Source organism: Condylostylus longicornis, unplaced genomic scaffold, assembly GCF_029603195.1.
Source record: "Condylostylus longicornis isolate FDR11 unplaced genomic scaffold, ASM2960319v2 ptg000039l, whole genome shotgun sequence".
In the NCBI taxonomy this organism is placed as follows: Eukaryota; Metazoa; Arthropoda; class Insecta; order Diptera; family Dolichopodidae; genus Condylostylus; species Condylostylus longicornis.
Genome location: NW_026578008.1, coordinates 473,791 through 489,908, shown reverse-complemented (window position 1 = coordinate 489,908; position 16,118 = coordinate 473,791). Strand labels below are relative to the sequence as shown.

The following is a 16,118-nucleotide window of genomic DNA, read 5'->3' as shown; positions in this document are numbered from 1 at the left end:
TTTCAATACCGTAGCTTTAATAGTTTCTGAAATACAGTCCAATAACTTTTGAAGTTCTATGGCAGGTACCAGAAGGAGCCAAGTAATTTTAACGACTTTTATGCGACACATTGGCTCTACTAATATATTCGTTTGTGTGAAATTTCAATACCACAACTTTTATAGTTTCTGAGATATAGCCAAATAAATTTTGAAGTTGTATGGCAGCTACTCGAACCGGTATCCCGATCATTTCCAATTTAAATAGGGTTCTGGCACTTACTACAGTAAATCATTTGTGAAAATTTGGTGAACTTAGCTCAATTAGTTTTTGAGTTATCGTTCGGACGGACGGACGGACGGACGGACAGACAAAGCTAAATCAACTTAGAATTTGACGCTGATCAAAGATATACACTTGAGTCTATATCTAGGACCGTTATTTCTTAGCGTTACAAACGGTAAGGCAAATTTAGTATACCCTTCGAACATACGTTCGTACGGGTATAAAAACAATTTATAAAATTCATGAGCATGCAAAAATACGGTAGTATTAAAAGCATCTTTGACCAAATTAAGTTAATAATAAAAATTCAGTTTGAACTATCAAATTTTTAATATGTCGAATACAGAGACATTCGGTATTATCTGTCACATTCGCTACAATTTACACTTGACTTCTCTCTATATCAGCAAAAAACACAACTCAAGACATAAAACGTTAATTTTCTTTATTTAAATAGTTATTCGCCTTTTGGACAAACTTGTTTTTATTGCAAAAAGGAAAAAATCGAATTTAATTTCAAATCATAATCTTTTTCTTTATTTCCAAAAGGAAAAAATTTCAAATTTAATTAAGCAAAAAAAAATTTTTCTTCTTCATCATTTCCGGGCCAAATAACAGATTCAATCCAATCAAGATATGCAGTAACATTTGTATAAATTCCTGGAATTTCAGTACCGCAACCTCGTCCATAAGAAACAATACCAACAACACTTGGTTTTACTCGAAGAGATTGTTTTAATAATAATGGTCCACCTGAATCACCCTAAAATAATTCAAATTAAAAATTCCTTTATTTTATAGGTTGAAATTTAGATTTTCTCTTTGTTAATTTTGTTTTTTAAAATTGCACCTGGCATGTATCTTGAATTCCAGTTTCTGTTTCATTTAATTGCCTAATGTTACCTTTAACACATAATTGTGTATCAACAATTTGTTGACCTTCATAATCTTTCTCGCAAACACTATTATCAACAACTGTTAAGAAAATTTTCAATAATCTTTTTGCAAATGCACCACCTATAAATGAAAATTTTCAAAATGAATTTTCATGAATGCAAAATAACGTTTACCAAATGAAGTTGATCCATAACCCATAGCTATAACTTTTTTCGAATATTCTGTTTCCAGTTTTCCAAAAATATTTAAACAAGCGGGGGTTGCACTTAAATTTATGACAAAAAATAGAAAGGTAACCTATTCTGTACTGTATATATGTTCATAAATATTAATTTTTGCATACTCAACATGTTGACCTAATGCCAATATTGCAATATCATTTAATTCTGTAATACTATCATAATTCGGATGAATGATAACTTTTACTACTCGTATTGGTTTAGTTGCATTATCTGAAAGTGGATTCCCACCGATTCGAACAACTGACGCTGGTTCACTTAAAACATATAAAAACTTTTTAAATTTTCAGAAATGTTCGATTTCTTTTGACTATATACCCATTATACTTGCCACAATGACCAGCTGTAAGTACAAAATTTTTTTCAACTAAAACTCCTCCACAATTATAAACAGGATTGCTTGCGTTACCATATCCTATAACCGCCTAAAATTAAAATTTATTTTAATTGAAATATTTTTTTGTATAAATTTTTTTTATGTACCATAAAAGGAAATTCATCAGGTTCCGTTTCATATCCACTTAAAATTTCAAAAGGTGGTGGAAGGGGATGAAATTGTTCACATTCTTTAAAATGAAATACATATAATTATTATGTAAAGTTTTTGTTATGAACACATTCTAACTTTTTTCACTTATCCTCCACGATTCATCAATAAAATTTTTTGGTATGATTGATCGACAACAAACATATGCTTCACGATTAGCAAAACGGCATATAATTGGTCTTGTACTATTATTTTCCAATATAAATTGCGATGGATGACATTCTGATAATGCAACGCATTATCAGAATGTCAATATTTTAGCATAGTTTTAATGACTATCCTTATCAAATTTGAAATCTTTTCGATATTCTCACCATTATTTACAACAATTTGTAGAAATAAATGAATCAAAAATATTTTTATTAGAAGATTCATTTAAAATTTTTTTTGCTAAATTTAAATATTTTTACGATTTTTTTTGTTCCGTTTTTCTTGCTTAAGTTCATAAAGATTAAATTTATACTACGCTCAAAAACCGATTTAAAGCCGTTCTCAGCTTTATAATTTTACTCATTTCTCACTTTTGTTTTCTTTGGTGTATATGTAAAAAAAAATTAATTTTTAATGTGTTGAATTTTTAATCAGTCTGATATTTTTTTGCTTTTTGCAATAGCAATAATAATATAAAATTAAAAATGAAATCTTCCTGCGCACATGAGGAACACAACCAAATTAACATCGAAAAAGTGTGACACACTAATAATTACTTAAATTCGAATATAAGGAAAATAACAGAAATTATTTGACATGGCCATCATGTAATTTTCCAGTTAATTCTATTTTTATAATTATTGACAATCATTGAGCCAAATTAGTATTGTATGAAAACTACTCAAATGTTGAATTTAAACCTTAAATTTAAACTAAGAACTGAGAACAAGGTTTTTTTTATTTAGGCACAGGTTTTTCTTGTTATAAGTTTCGTATGAATTGGTTATTTATACTGGTTGTATGCAAAGGGAAAAAGATTTTGTCATTCATACATTTTGTATGAAATGTTAGTTATTACTCTTTATGTATGAAAGCTGTTCTCTCTTTGTATGAAGGAAATTGATACTCTTTTTGTATTCATACAATTTGTGGCCCAACTTCTTATTCTATATCTTCAAGAATTCTTGCGTCATACTTTAGTTCACTGCGTACATACTTGACGTAAAGATCTTATGAGATAAATAAAGATCTTATGAGTAAAAATTTTCTTATTATATTTGAATTACTCTTGAAATATAAACTAAAAATATTATGTACAATATTTTTCAATAAGTCAATAACCCGTCCCATTTCAATTGTTTAATATTTAAAATAAATTCATAAAATTTATTTATTACATAATAAATAATAAAATGAACCTAATAAAGGAAAAAAAGTTCATTTGTCATTTTCAAAAATGAAAAAAAAAATTCATTTTTTAAATTTACATTTTTCTCTTTTAATTCAACAATTCAATCATTTATTTTGTTGTACATTGTATTACAAAAAAAAAAAAGTTTTTTTGTATAGAAATTGTATTTTATGTACTCGAACATGTTCGGTGCAAAACCCTTCAATCAAAAAATATTAAAAAAAAAACAAGAAATTATTCAATAAAATGTCAAATGTCACGACTCTGGTGGTATAAAAATTCAACATTCTAATAATAATTTTTTTTTCTTTCCCATTTTATTGTATTTTTGTTTCCATTGAATTTCGTATTGACAAATTTAGAAAATCAACGAATTTTATGTGTCCATTCTCTGTTTGTTTTTTTCGGATTATATTGAAAAATTAAGAGAAAAAATTGTGCTAATTAATTTTGTTTTGTCAGTCTTACAATTTAATGTTTGAAAGATGATACGAATTTTGATATATCCGTTTTCAACATTGTCGTAATTGAATTATTGTTCTTAATATGGAAGCCGTTTACGTTGCTTATTTATATTTACTTTGTAAGATCAAAGAAAATATGGCCATACGCACTAATAAAAAGCCAGGTGAATAACGCTAATAAACATGTATGAAACGTGCATCATTCGAATATATAATAGTGATAATATAATAGTGATTATTGTCACAAATGCAAGCCTCCATACTGAATTCTTAAACTGTCAGATCATTTGTTTGGGAATCGAAAATTGGATGATACAGTTTGCAAAAAAGGGCTATTGTTCCGAATGGAGTTCATAGCTTCAACAACGAGTTCTTTTTTCTATGAAGTTTATTGGGAATACCAAATTTATTGAACAGCATAGTATGCGCATCAACGTATGTCCTTTCTAGGATATTCATGTCAATATTATTTTGAACTGGTATTGGTTGATTCTACAATATGATTAAAAAATATATGAGCTTCTTACAAATTCCTAAATTTTCTCTTATTACTGCAATTCTTAAATATTTTTTTTACCCGTTTCTGTTTGTTTTTAATTTAAACAATCAATGACAGAATGTGTGTATAGCGAAAAAAAAGCAAAAAGAGAGAAATTGTAGTGAAAAAAAAAGAAAAAAAAGTCGGTACGAAAACTTCAATTGAAATGCGCTTCCCTTTGAATAATGGTTGGATTTTTAAACACAAAAAAGGAAAAAATATAAAAATTCAATATTTGCAATTCTAAATTAATAACAATTTACTGAATTGGTTTGCAATAAAAATTCTTTGTTTCATTTTTTTAATTTGAAAAATTGTTTAAATTGTCCTCGTGTATGTATATATGTTTGTAAGAAATGAAATAAATCAAGGAATTATGAAAGTATGATTCAAATTTTCGTGAATTATAGACTGTATACTTTAATTGGATTTGAGGATATAAAATAATAGAAAACACTATGGTTTTCCTATAAGGAAACTATATGTCTCTTGTATTGTATTAGAGTTAAACATTTACAACTTAGACTACAGTCAATGTGTTAGCCAAAAACCTTGTAATACAAATGTATTATACATACTCGTATTTGTGAATGGATTCCCTTTCGTACTTGATTTATATTCAGAGGAAGAAATGCGATTTTTACACATGAGGAAGAAATGTGTTGATTTCGCCGTCGGTTTTGTTTGATTTAAAATTTAATTAATGTTTGATGTATAAATAGTCATGCAGTTTGTTTGATTCGATATGTTGTGTTGCCAATCAGACGTGTATAAGGTCTTAAACACAAAAAGTATGAACCAAATGTTAAATATGATAAGGTCTAATGTAAGTACATATTTTATAGAAAATTTAGGAAAAGAATATTTTTACCTCATTTTAAAGTCATCAAACTCATACAAAATTTTGAAATACATTAATGTTTTATGGTCCCACCATAGTTATTGTGTTGATATCAAACTGCGTTTAAATATTCTTTAGACCACTAATTAACTTTAAATATTGTAATTTAAGAAAATTTCTTTTATATTATAATTAAATAGCGTCTTTTTTATTCACATTTAATTTTATGATAATAAAATCTAAATAATAATTAAATAATTTATAACATAAAAAATTACTAGATTAATAATTGACAGTTAAAATATTGCTTTGTATACTGTTAACTAGCGAAAAGACAAATAGAAAAAGAAAAAACAAGACCTTACACAGTGAAGCGATGAGCAATTTAAATTAATTAAATACATAGGTGTAGATGACATTCACATTGATTCCATTAAATATGTACATACATAATGAATTTGTGTTCATTTTTTTCATACATAAGCTTCAAACATCTAATAATATATTTAAATGTACACAATTATGAACATGTACGTACATTTTCCGGCAATAACAATGATAATAACAATTGTTTTTTTCTCTATTTTCAAAGTAATTTATTTAAGAGAAATTGTATTTTGAGCCAGTTTTTACTCTTATAATGTCAAAAAAATATTTGTTGACAACTAAATGAGAGCACATCATGAAATTGACTAAGTAAGAACGTTAAAGAGTATTTCTAACTTTTTTCAGTATACACTTATTAAATTATATTGCACAACTACGATTTTTAAACATTTGAATTAGAATCAGCAACAATAACTCAACAATATTAAACTAGTTCAGCACATGCTTCGAAGTGAGTTACACCAAGTGATTCACTCACAGCAATCTCGCTTAATAAGTATATTTTAGCGTTTTGCTTCCTTTTAAACAGAAGCGACATGACACACAATACAAATTTTTGAGGTATTATAGATGGCCGTTTTGAGCCGAACTCTGGCCAGGCAATGCAAAGTGAATGCATAAGTCATCATAGGTCCTCAGACTTATAGATACTTTATAGTTTTTACAACAATGGGGCATGTTATATTGTAATTTCACATTCATGATATACAAAACCTTAGAGTAATCATTAATAATCAGCTTTTAATATGTGTGATATACATAATATTTTATTTTAATATATACACATATGAAAATGTATTCATACCGGAATTATGTAATATGCTAAAGTAGAATGGACTTATAACGGGAGAAAAATAAATAATAGAAATTTGAAATGAAATTGTTTTTCATCCATGTTTTTTTCTATATATAAATACACACACTTTTAAGAAAACAATTTATTATTTGATTCAAATGCAGGCTTTCATGCCAAATGTTATAATTTTACGTAATTTATTATTAGGATCAAACGTGTTTGAATACTTTTGTGTGTGTTTGTAATTGTGTGTGAATAAAAATTCACTATATTTTTGATTGTTTGCATGAACATAATACAAATGATATATTCATTATTTTATACTATATATAAATTTGTAGGTGATTGTTTTAAATAAAAAATGTAGAATGCGGCGGTTTATTGACATGTTAGTTATACGTGAGACACAATTTATGTACATATATGTGTGCATTATTTCCATACTAAGATTTATTTATTTTATTTTTTTATTGTTTTAAAGATCACATGGCATAAAATAATTATTTCGTGACTAAAAATTTAATTTAAACACATTTAGGGAAATAATTGTATGCACAGAAAAGTTATAAAATAAAATCTTTAAAATCAGGTTAAAATCTTTAAAAAAAATACCGGATTTAATAGCTTTGTGCAAGCAGAAAATTAACGTAATGATGAAGAGTTTTTTGGTCAAACGTGATTCATGTATTATATAAAGGAGATATGAAAACAATTCCGTGAAAAATTTCTAATTCAAGCACTGTTTAATAATTTCATTTTAATATTGTCAAACTTTTGATAGGAATTTTGATAAGAATATCAAGTCACACCTAATTTAAATAATAACCACTTGCTTGTTTAAAAATTCACTCACTTTTAAAGTTGTTCACTTTAAAATTGATCGGATGGGCAGTAATTTTTTATTATGTCGACAGTTTTTATCACAATTTCTTACGAAAGCTTATTTGTCCCCTCATATGTATATACATTAAAAATTTTATTTCTTATCTATGTAAGTACTTATTTACATTTTGTGTACAGAAATAATATTTTTGCCTATTTATGTAATATAATCGCACCTTTGGAATACAAAATAAAAATCTTACAATGTTGTTTATTTTCTCTTCCTTTTTCCATGTATTTATTTTCTTTCCGATTTCCAAGGGAAAATAAATTTCCTTTTCCGGTTCTTGTTTAGATAAGATGTATATGTATGCATGTATTAACAGTTATTTTGTAGATATGACAATTTATGACAATCTTCTTATAAAATTCTCTTTAAAATTTTTAAATCGTATCCGAACATTATATTTCGCATTTTAAATTTTATTTCCATGCCTTCTAATTTTTTGTTCTTAAAATTGAAATACTTATGAAAATCAATTGTTCAAATAATATTTGGATGACGAAAGTTTTTGTAATAAAAATTGATATAAAAAAAATTTGAAAAATTTTTCAAATTTTGCCTTTAATATTGCCGAAGAATGACTAAGTCTGTACGTTTTTATGCTTATACTAACTATTTTGAACGAATATTAAGAGTCCGGGTCTATTTGTAATGTTGAGAATGAATTCTGACCTGAACCTGTGGTATCTGTGTAATTCATTCTTTCAACTCAATAATAATTTCAGAAATGCATTGAATTAAACCTAGTAGTTTTCAAAAGCTTATTTTGGATAATAAATATTTCAAACTTTGTCAAAAGTATTCAAAATTCTATTTATTTTCCAAAAAAAAAAAATTTTACTTAGAATTTCTTGTTTATGTAAATTTTTAAATCGTAGCATCTGTCAAAATAATTTAAAATTTTCTTTTAAATATTTTTTGATTTTGCAAATAAATTCAAACGTTGAGCATTGTAAAATTTTCATAATTTCTAAACAAAAATTTAAAATTTGAAAATGTTGAGTGGTTTAATAGCACAAACTTCAAGAGCTTTATTAAAAGGGACCAAAAATTTATTGTATTATTCGAACCATGAATATCATATTTGGTAAGTAAGAATGTAAAATTTCAAATCTCATAACCTAAAATCTATTTAATGCTCAACTATATCTACTATAGGAAACCAAAACCGACAACGAAATACAGCAAATTGTATGATCTTCATCAAAAATCAAAAATAAATTTAAATTGTCTTGAAAATTTACAACTTCTGAACAAATCTAATTTTAATAAATCAAATGGCATAGCAACAAAATTAAATAATTCCAATATTTTTAATAAGGAACTGGGACAAGTAACAAATAATTCAATGAACTTCAAGAAGAAATTTAGTAAATTATTACTGAAAATTTCATTTGGAACTGGTATCATTTATGCAACAGAAAAATACATGATGATAACAAATCCAAATGAAACAAAAGAATTAAAAGATTTTTTTAATTATAAAATTTTACCAGCATCAAGAGAAAAAATATTAGAGTTTATGGAAAAATTAAAATTTCTTTATACAAAAATATTTCAATTTTCCGGATCTTTATTAATAGCATATTTGAAATTTTATAGTGAAGAAAAATTTCATTCAAAAAATAATTATTTAGATTTAGATGAAATATTGGGGAATAAGATTTTTCAATAGATATTATATAAGAACAATGAATTAAAATTGATAATTTTTAAAAATTTTTTTTTTTGTTTGCAATATTGTTGATAAAATATTTGTAAAAATGTTTATTTTTAAGAAAAACATATTTGAAAAATAAACTACAAACTATTTATTAATAGTTATTGCTAATATTAATGAATTTTAATTGCTTACAACTGTTATACAAGGTAACGATAGCTTTAATCTCTTCATTTATTGTTACTATTTTCAAAATTACATAACTATAACTAAGGCAATTGAATTTTAATTTCAACAAAAGCACTTTTCCTTATTGTTAATTTTATGATTAATTTTTGAGTAATACTTTTAAGATTGAATTCGTTTAAGGGAATTAAAGATATTAATAAAATATAATATTTACCAAATTACTCTCTAAATTTTAGGAGTGAATTTTATGTTACGACTTACGATATAATGTTACGATAATACTTCATTACTCCCAATTGATAAGATTATGTAAAATTTCCCCGGGATTAGATTGTTATATCGAATATATACATATATATGTACTTGCGGGGTATTTATTGTGAGAAATTAATTTACGTATAGAAATTGATTCTTTAATTTTTGACTTTCAAAAGAGATTTAATTTAATACAAGAGAGAATTATTGAGAATTACTCTCTTAACCACTTTTTGTATATTTCCGAATTATTAATATAAGAGTTTTCATTTGAATAACACAAACCAGCGTTTGGAACTCTAATATACATATTGAAAGGAACTTTTTAAATGAACATCGTTAATCATATTACTAAAAATTATTTTCCCGATTACAATAAAATTTTAATTTAGAAATTAATTTCCAATAAAAAAAAAATGATCAAAATCTTTAAATTTTTTTAATGATACTAAAAGCATAGATTTAAATCACAAATCCAATTACAATTCTCCCTAATACAAAGTTGTTAAAAAAATCTTGTAAAATTTATTACCGAAACTAAAGAGATAATATCTTTACCATCCTATACACATACACATATTTGTGTATAGTGTGTATTACTTTTCAATTTAACCCACATTCAAAAAAAAAAATATATAAAAAAAAATTAGAGATAAATCAAGTAAAAAATTTTAAAATCACCGACCAATTCTTACATATATATTAAATGCATTGACCTCAATTTTTTTTTTACTTTTGATTTAAAAAATAGTTGGTCAATTAAATAACTATTAACAGGCATTTTATTGTCAATTCTTACATATGTATGTACACAAATGTTCAAGCAAACCGGGTAAATGTTATTCATTTTTATCTACAAAGCAACTTTTATACATACGCTCACGCATTATTAACTCTATAAATTATTTGAACAAAGAATTTTCGCTTATTAACATATTTTCAATAAAATTGAAAAAAAAATGTGCTTCTTAGCAATACTTGATCTACCCATTCGTCTGTCCGTACATCTGTACGTCTGTTTAAAATATTCTTATTGTTTGAGAAACAAAATTAAAACTTTTATACACAAAAGAATCTATTTCTCTGTAAAAAAATTCTCCATTCATGCTTTCGTTGTGAAACTGCTTTAATAAACATGACCAAAACTAACAGAGGCGCGTTTTTACCAAAGTATTTAACATTGTCTGTAAGAGCTCGAAATCCTGGCAAATTTTGGACATTAATGAATTTAATAATTTATTTCTTCCGGAAAAAAATATTTTCCATTCTTTCTCCCATCTTTTCCCAAAAATTCCTATGCATCTCAAAAGTACCAAAATTTCAATTTGAAGCTATAAAATTTATGACTTCTTTTAATTGTAATCCGAAATATATGCAATAATTATGACATATTAATGTTATGTTAAAATTTTGAGAACAGTGTAAATGTGTAGAGCACAATTTTTTAAAAATTTGCTTTCATTTCGGAAATGTGCTATTTTACAAACCGTTGGTTTGATCCGCTGCTGTTTTTTATTCGAACCTGTAAAATTTAAAAATTAAAAGTCACTGTTCTAGTAACTTTTTATTTTCTGCTTTTCAAAGCTCTAAAGCTATACAAATTCCATTTTTCCTATTTCTTCACTATAAAATAACTGAAAATCTTTTAATTATGCGTACATTTTTATGGTATATAGCGGTTCTAAATCACAGTAATGATTCATAAGACGAGAAAACGCTACAGGTAGAAAACAAAGAAGAAAGAAAATAAAAAACAGCAATCAGGTTTTTTTATACAAAAGTTATTAGCTTTTTTATAGCTTCTTTTTCTTAACTCTTTTTTTTTTAGGTTACACTTACAATACAATCACTTTACTTTGATGACAAAGGTAACTAAGAAGCTTTGTTGATAGACAACGTTTAAATGTGTCACATTTTCTTGCTATTTTTTTTCTGTTTTTTGACATATATGTAAAAGAGTGAAATGAGAGCACCTATAAAATATTCAACTTCAAAAAAAAAAAAATTGAAAGTTTCCGACAATTAATATTAAACAAAAAATAAAAATTTTAAAAAATTTAGAACGAACATGTAATATCGTAAGTATATCGTATATATTTATAAACGTTATACTGATAAAAATAACAATGAACAAACAGATAAACAAAGTGGGTTTAAATTTAGTTTGTTTTATTAATTTAAATTATAGGCGGAAGGCGAAAACGTAGAAATGTCGGTTAGCCTAATTTTCACAAAACAAAAACTTAAAAGAGAAAATAAACAAAATTATATAATGAGCTTAAATTTTTAGACCAAACAAAAAATATGAAATTTTTAGAAAAATAAAAATTTAGCAAAAAAACAAAAACACTTAGTTAATTTCTTTGAAAAACGTATCAAATCAATGGGGGAAATCAACATTTTTTCTTCCATGATTACACATAAACAACAAACAATGGTGTCTCCTTCATAACACAAATATTTTGTGTCATAAAAAAAATTCTACTCATAAAGTGAGAGTGCTACTATACTGCCTATAATAATTACTTTTTGATAAACAAGATAATGTGTTCCTCACATGGAGTATAAGCTTTCAATTATCGCAATTTTTGCAGCACTAAGTAAGAAATATTTACGACCTCTCTTACTTTGAATAATAAATAAGCTGCCCGTAAAATAATAAATCCTAATACGATTATACTTCATACCGTTGCTAGACTCTTAGAAACTTAGTTAGAGGGAAGGAAATCTCTGTCTTTTATTCTGCGAAATTACGAATAATTCCTATATATTTTTTTAAGTTACAAAAATATTCTTGGGATGTTTTCAGTTACGATATAATGAGCGATACATTATGTAATTAACGAATAATTACCAATAAATAATTTCAAATTACATAAGAGTTAAAAATTATTTGGCCTTGCCGTACTACATTAAAATGTTGGAATTTTCATTTTATTATGCATCATTTGATATTGCATAATAACAAAATTATCCTCTTTGAATAGTACTTTTTTTTAATATTGAAATTTTCATTATTAAATTTATGAAATAATTTTTCATGTCATTTATAAATTATTGTACTTAATTATTTATTTTTATACTTATATATATATACCTATATTTATGTTGATATTTTGCCATTTGTATTCTTGAAAATGCCATGAAAAATATTAATTTTATTACCATTCGTAACTTATTTACAATTTACACATTTATTATAATAATTATTAAATTTTATTAATTATCAAAATGCATGCACGCTTACGTATTGTAATAAAAGAATTTTCTCCTAATTATGCACATAAGAAAATAAAGATTAAAGAATATTTAATATCTTAAAACAGAGTGTTATTGGAAAAGCACGAATTAAGCATATTTCTCTGTATCTGATAGACGATAGTCGATAGGAGTAGGCGAAACAAAACTTTAAAAATTTCTCGTCTTCAATTAAACGTCACCACCGGAATCAAGTCTATTATTGTCCCCTTCAAGTACTTAAAATACACTTAATTTAGGTTTTTTTTTCCAAATTTTAAGTGAAATTCAAACAAAATGACAAAAAAAAACTTTGATTGAAATTTAAAAACCAACAAAAATAAGAGACAAAAGAATTGTTGAAAAGTGGCGCCACAATTGTTCTTTATCATTAACAACAGCAATCCATTTCAAATACCAAAAAGGAAATAAATAAAATTTCTATATAAACTGAAAAAAAAAAAACAATAAAAATAAAATGAAAATTAATTTTCCTTTTCATTTTTGCGAATTAAAATCAAAATTTAAAAAAGTTTTTGGCAATGAAACTTACAATATTTTTGCTATATTCGTTATAGCAGTGCCACGGTAACGTCAAAAAGTATAATGTTTTTGTAAGTAGCAAGAATACGGACGGATAAGCGTCTCTATACACCGAAATGAAATAGAATGAAATTGAATTTAAAATAAAAGAAAAGTTTTTTTTTTTATAATTAATTTTTTTCTTTAAATAGGCAAAGAATAAAATAGAAAATGATGCACTTAAAATAAAATGAATTTGAAATTTTAAAATTCAAAAAAGGAATGTTATGTGGTGTGGCTACCACGGGCGACGTTTCATATTTGTGGTTTAAGAATTTTAAGAATTGGCGTTATCAAAATTTTGTTATAATAAATGACCATCTATGGAAATAGGAAACACATCTTTAAGAAAAACAGTCGAAAACCAAACTAGAATTTGTTTAATTGACACAAGATTCAAAAAAGAAGAAAACACCTACAGCAAAAGCAATTATCAAAAACACCGACATTTATTACAATTAAGAGACGAAAAATACGAAAATTCCTGTATTTGAACCAGCGCTTAGGCTGCAAAATATCATGGTTTGCTACTGAAATAGTTTTGTAATATAATTAATTAAAATATCATATTGATGAGCGGGCTTCTGTTGGTAAATACTTCCGCGTGCTAGGTAACAACAAACAATTGACGAAGTATTATTTCATGAATTCGATGGTCAGAAGATCGGAGTTAGTCTCAAAAATCTCGATTATCAAGGCTGTGAGAATGTTCCGGTGGTATTGCACGTAGAATATTTAATTATTGTCATCAGAGCTTCAATTGTTGATCAAAGGGTTACCGAATGGCGCTCTTACAAGCCTAATATTAGAGTCGAGCGGGTGAGCAAACAGAACGCCCTTCCTGACTGTTTTATCGTCATATTGCTTTTTGTAATAGTCAACCTTAAAATAAATTATGGAATGTAAGTGCAAACACATTATTATAATCTCTTTAATTGAAGCTAATGTAAATTGTGTGTATAAAAAAAAATAATAATAAAAAAAAAGTTCTTCTGCATCCTTTAATGTCAACTCTAAACGCAAAAATTTAAACATAGACAATTTTCTAAAGAATTTGAACAAAAAATTTATATTTAAAAACAAAACAAAAAATTAATTAATTTGGCTCCTCTTTTTATTTAGTCATAATAAAATATAGAAAAAATAAAAATTGCCTCAATTAAAGAGAACCTTACATACATAAACTTATAGTTACAATTTAATTTAAAATACTTATTTTATTTATGATTTCAAGGAAGACATAAAATTTCATGGGAAAATATTTATATGATTAACTAAAATGTACAAAATTCAATTTATCTTTACAATTCAGTATAAGCAAATTACCGTCCTACGTATAAATTAAATGATGAATAAGAATTTTTTAAATTAATTAAGGTACAAAATAATGTTTTGTCTGCCAAATAAAAGTATTTAAAATAATTAATAAAAATAAGCAATAAAAATTATGAGTGTATGTGCACATTCAATCCAATAATTTGATTTATTTACGCAAACTATAAATGCAAAAATGAATACAAGTGAGAATATTTATTATTTTCCGGGAAGAGTCAGCTCTGAGTAAGAGTTGAAAGTTTTAAATCTGTAATATCCGTATAGAAATTATTGACTCTATGATTTTCATGAGAACTAGAACTTTCGCTTTTCGAAAACGGTTTTCTAATATCATAAACAAATGATTCAAACAGGTTTCATTATTTAACTAACAGTTTAATTAAATCATTGTTGAAGTAATATGTCAGCTAGTTACTAAGGCAACTCGTGCATCAAAACCTAGTTATTCACCTATACTGAAAATGTATATTTAATATAGTTTCTTTTTCAATATTTTCCCGGGAAACGACTGTTGCCAAATTTAATTATTTGTTTTGTTTTTCATTTTAATTGAGTAAAGTAATTTTACTTGTTCTTTTGACTAGTTAAATATCATTGTAACCTTTTCTACACTTCTGTGGTTTTAAGAAAAAACTTAATAATTCCAAAAATTACTCGATGAGTGAACTGTGTTTGCTATACTTACTATGAAAAAACTTATACCATAAGTTATTACATTGTTATACCATTTAACCATAATTTCTGAACAGAGGCTCGTTAAATTTTAATCAAATATAAATGAAATTCAACTCAAATATCAAACTAAAAATAAAGACTTATAAATTCGTCAAAATCAGTTTTCCGTTCATACCACAGAGTTCGACAGATTTAGTCATAATGACCAAATTTGAAAGAAAAATTTCAAATATTTTTCATAATTTTCTTTTGAAATATTAATTATGACTTATTTTTGCTACACTATCTAAATTGTATTGTACTAAAACCAATGAATATGCTCCAGTAACTATTTAAAGTGGGTAAGAAACGAAAAATAAAAATACAAAAGAATTTTTTTTTTTGTAATTTTTAATTTTTATAATACAATTAAGAAATTGTTAATTGTTGCTAGGTATTATTTTTTTTTTTCATTTTGGAATTATTTTATTTTTCTACCAAACCAAGTGTAAAATATGAACTAAATTCTTTAGTTTTAGCGTGTTCAACTTAAATTTAAAAAAAATTACAAGTGAAAAATTTCTTTAATATTTTATTTTGTTCAACATGTTTACTATGTTAAATAAAAAAAAATTTAGATACATGAATTACAGTTACTGTTATGAAAGTAGACTGTTATGAAGAAGAGAATAAAGGTAATTTTTCACCGTTCTATCTACCGTTTGTTTTAGTGATTGAATTTAAAAAAGACTAGCGTACAATGTAATATTGTCTCAGAGTATCCTTTAGTTCTTTTAGTTAAATTCTTAAAATTTCATTTGAAAAATCATTGATTCTAATAGTTTAATATTTTAAATAATTAATTTTTAATTATTTTTAGTACAGTAGGCTCATCACCTACCTACTTATCTACCTAAACTGGTTCATGGTTATCTACAATATCGTGCACCAGCCTTATACTCCTTCCAGGAGCGAAGTAGGAATAAAAACAAAAAATTTAGTTT

At 25.4% G+C, this 16,118-nt stretch overlaps 2 protein-coding genes across 2 annotated transcripts in view; both read right to left on the bottom strand.

The window, feature by feature from the left end:
• LOC129609446 (venom protease-like) overlaps nt 1-2,462 on the bottom strand; it is a 75,705-nt gene extending 73,243 nt beyond the window's left edge. Inside the window, exons 1-8 of the mRNA XM_055521359.1 lie at nt 2,459-2,462; nt 2,027-2,170; nt 1,885-1,967; nt 1,720-1,826; nt 1,506-1,658; nt 1,336-1,427; nt 1,116-1,282; nt 874-1,028 (exon numbers count right to left, since the gene is read on the bottom strand). Of these exons, the coding sequence (XP_055377334.1) occupies nt 874-1,028; nt 1,116-1,282; nt 1,336-1,427; nt 1,506-1,658; nt 1,720-1,826; nt 1,885-1,967; nt 2,027-2,170; nt 2,459-2,462 (905 nt within the window). The remainder of the gene's footprint in view (nt 1-873; nt 1,029-1,115; nt 1,283-1,335; nt 1,428-1,505; nt 1,659-1,719; nt 1,827-1,884; nt 1,968-2,026; nt 2,171-2,458) is intronic.
• The window catches only part of LOC129609416 (solute carrier organic anion transporter family member 74D), a 165,847-nt gene that overhangs the window by 105,776 nt on the left and 43,953 nt on the right, over nt 1-16,118 (bottom strand). The window lies entirely within an intron of this gene.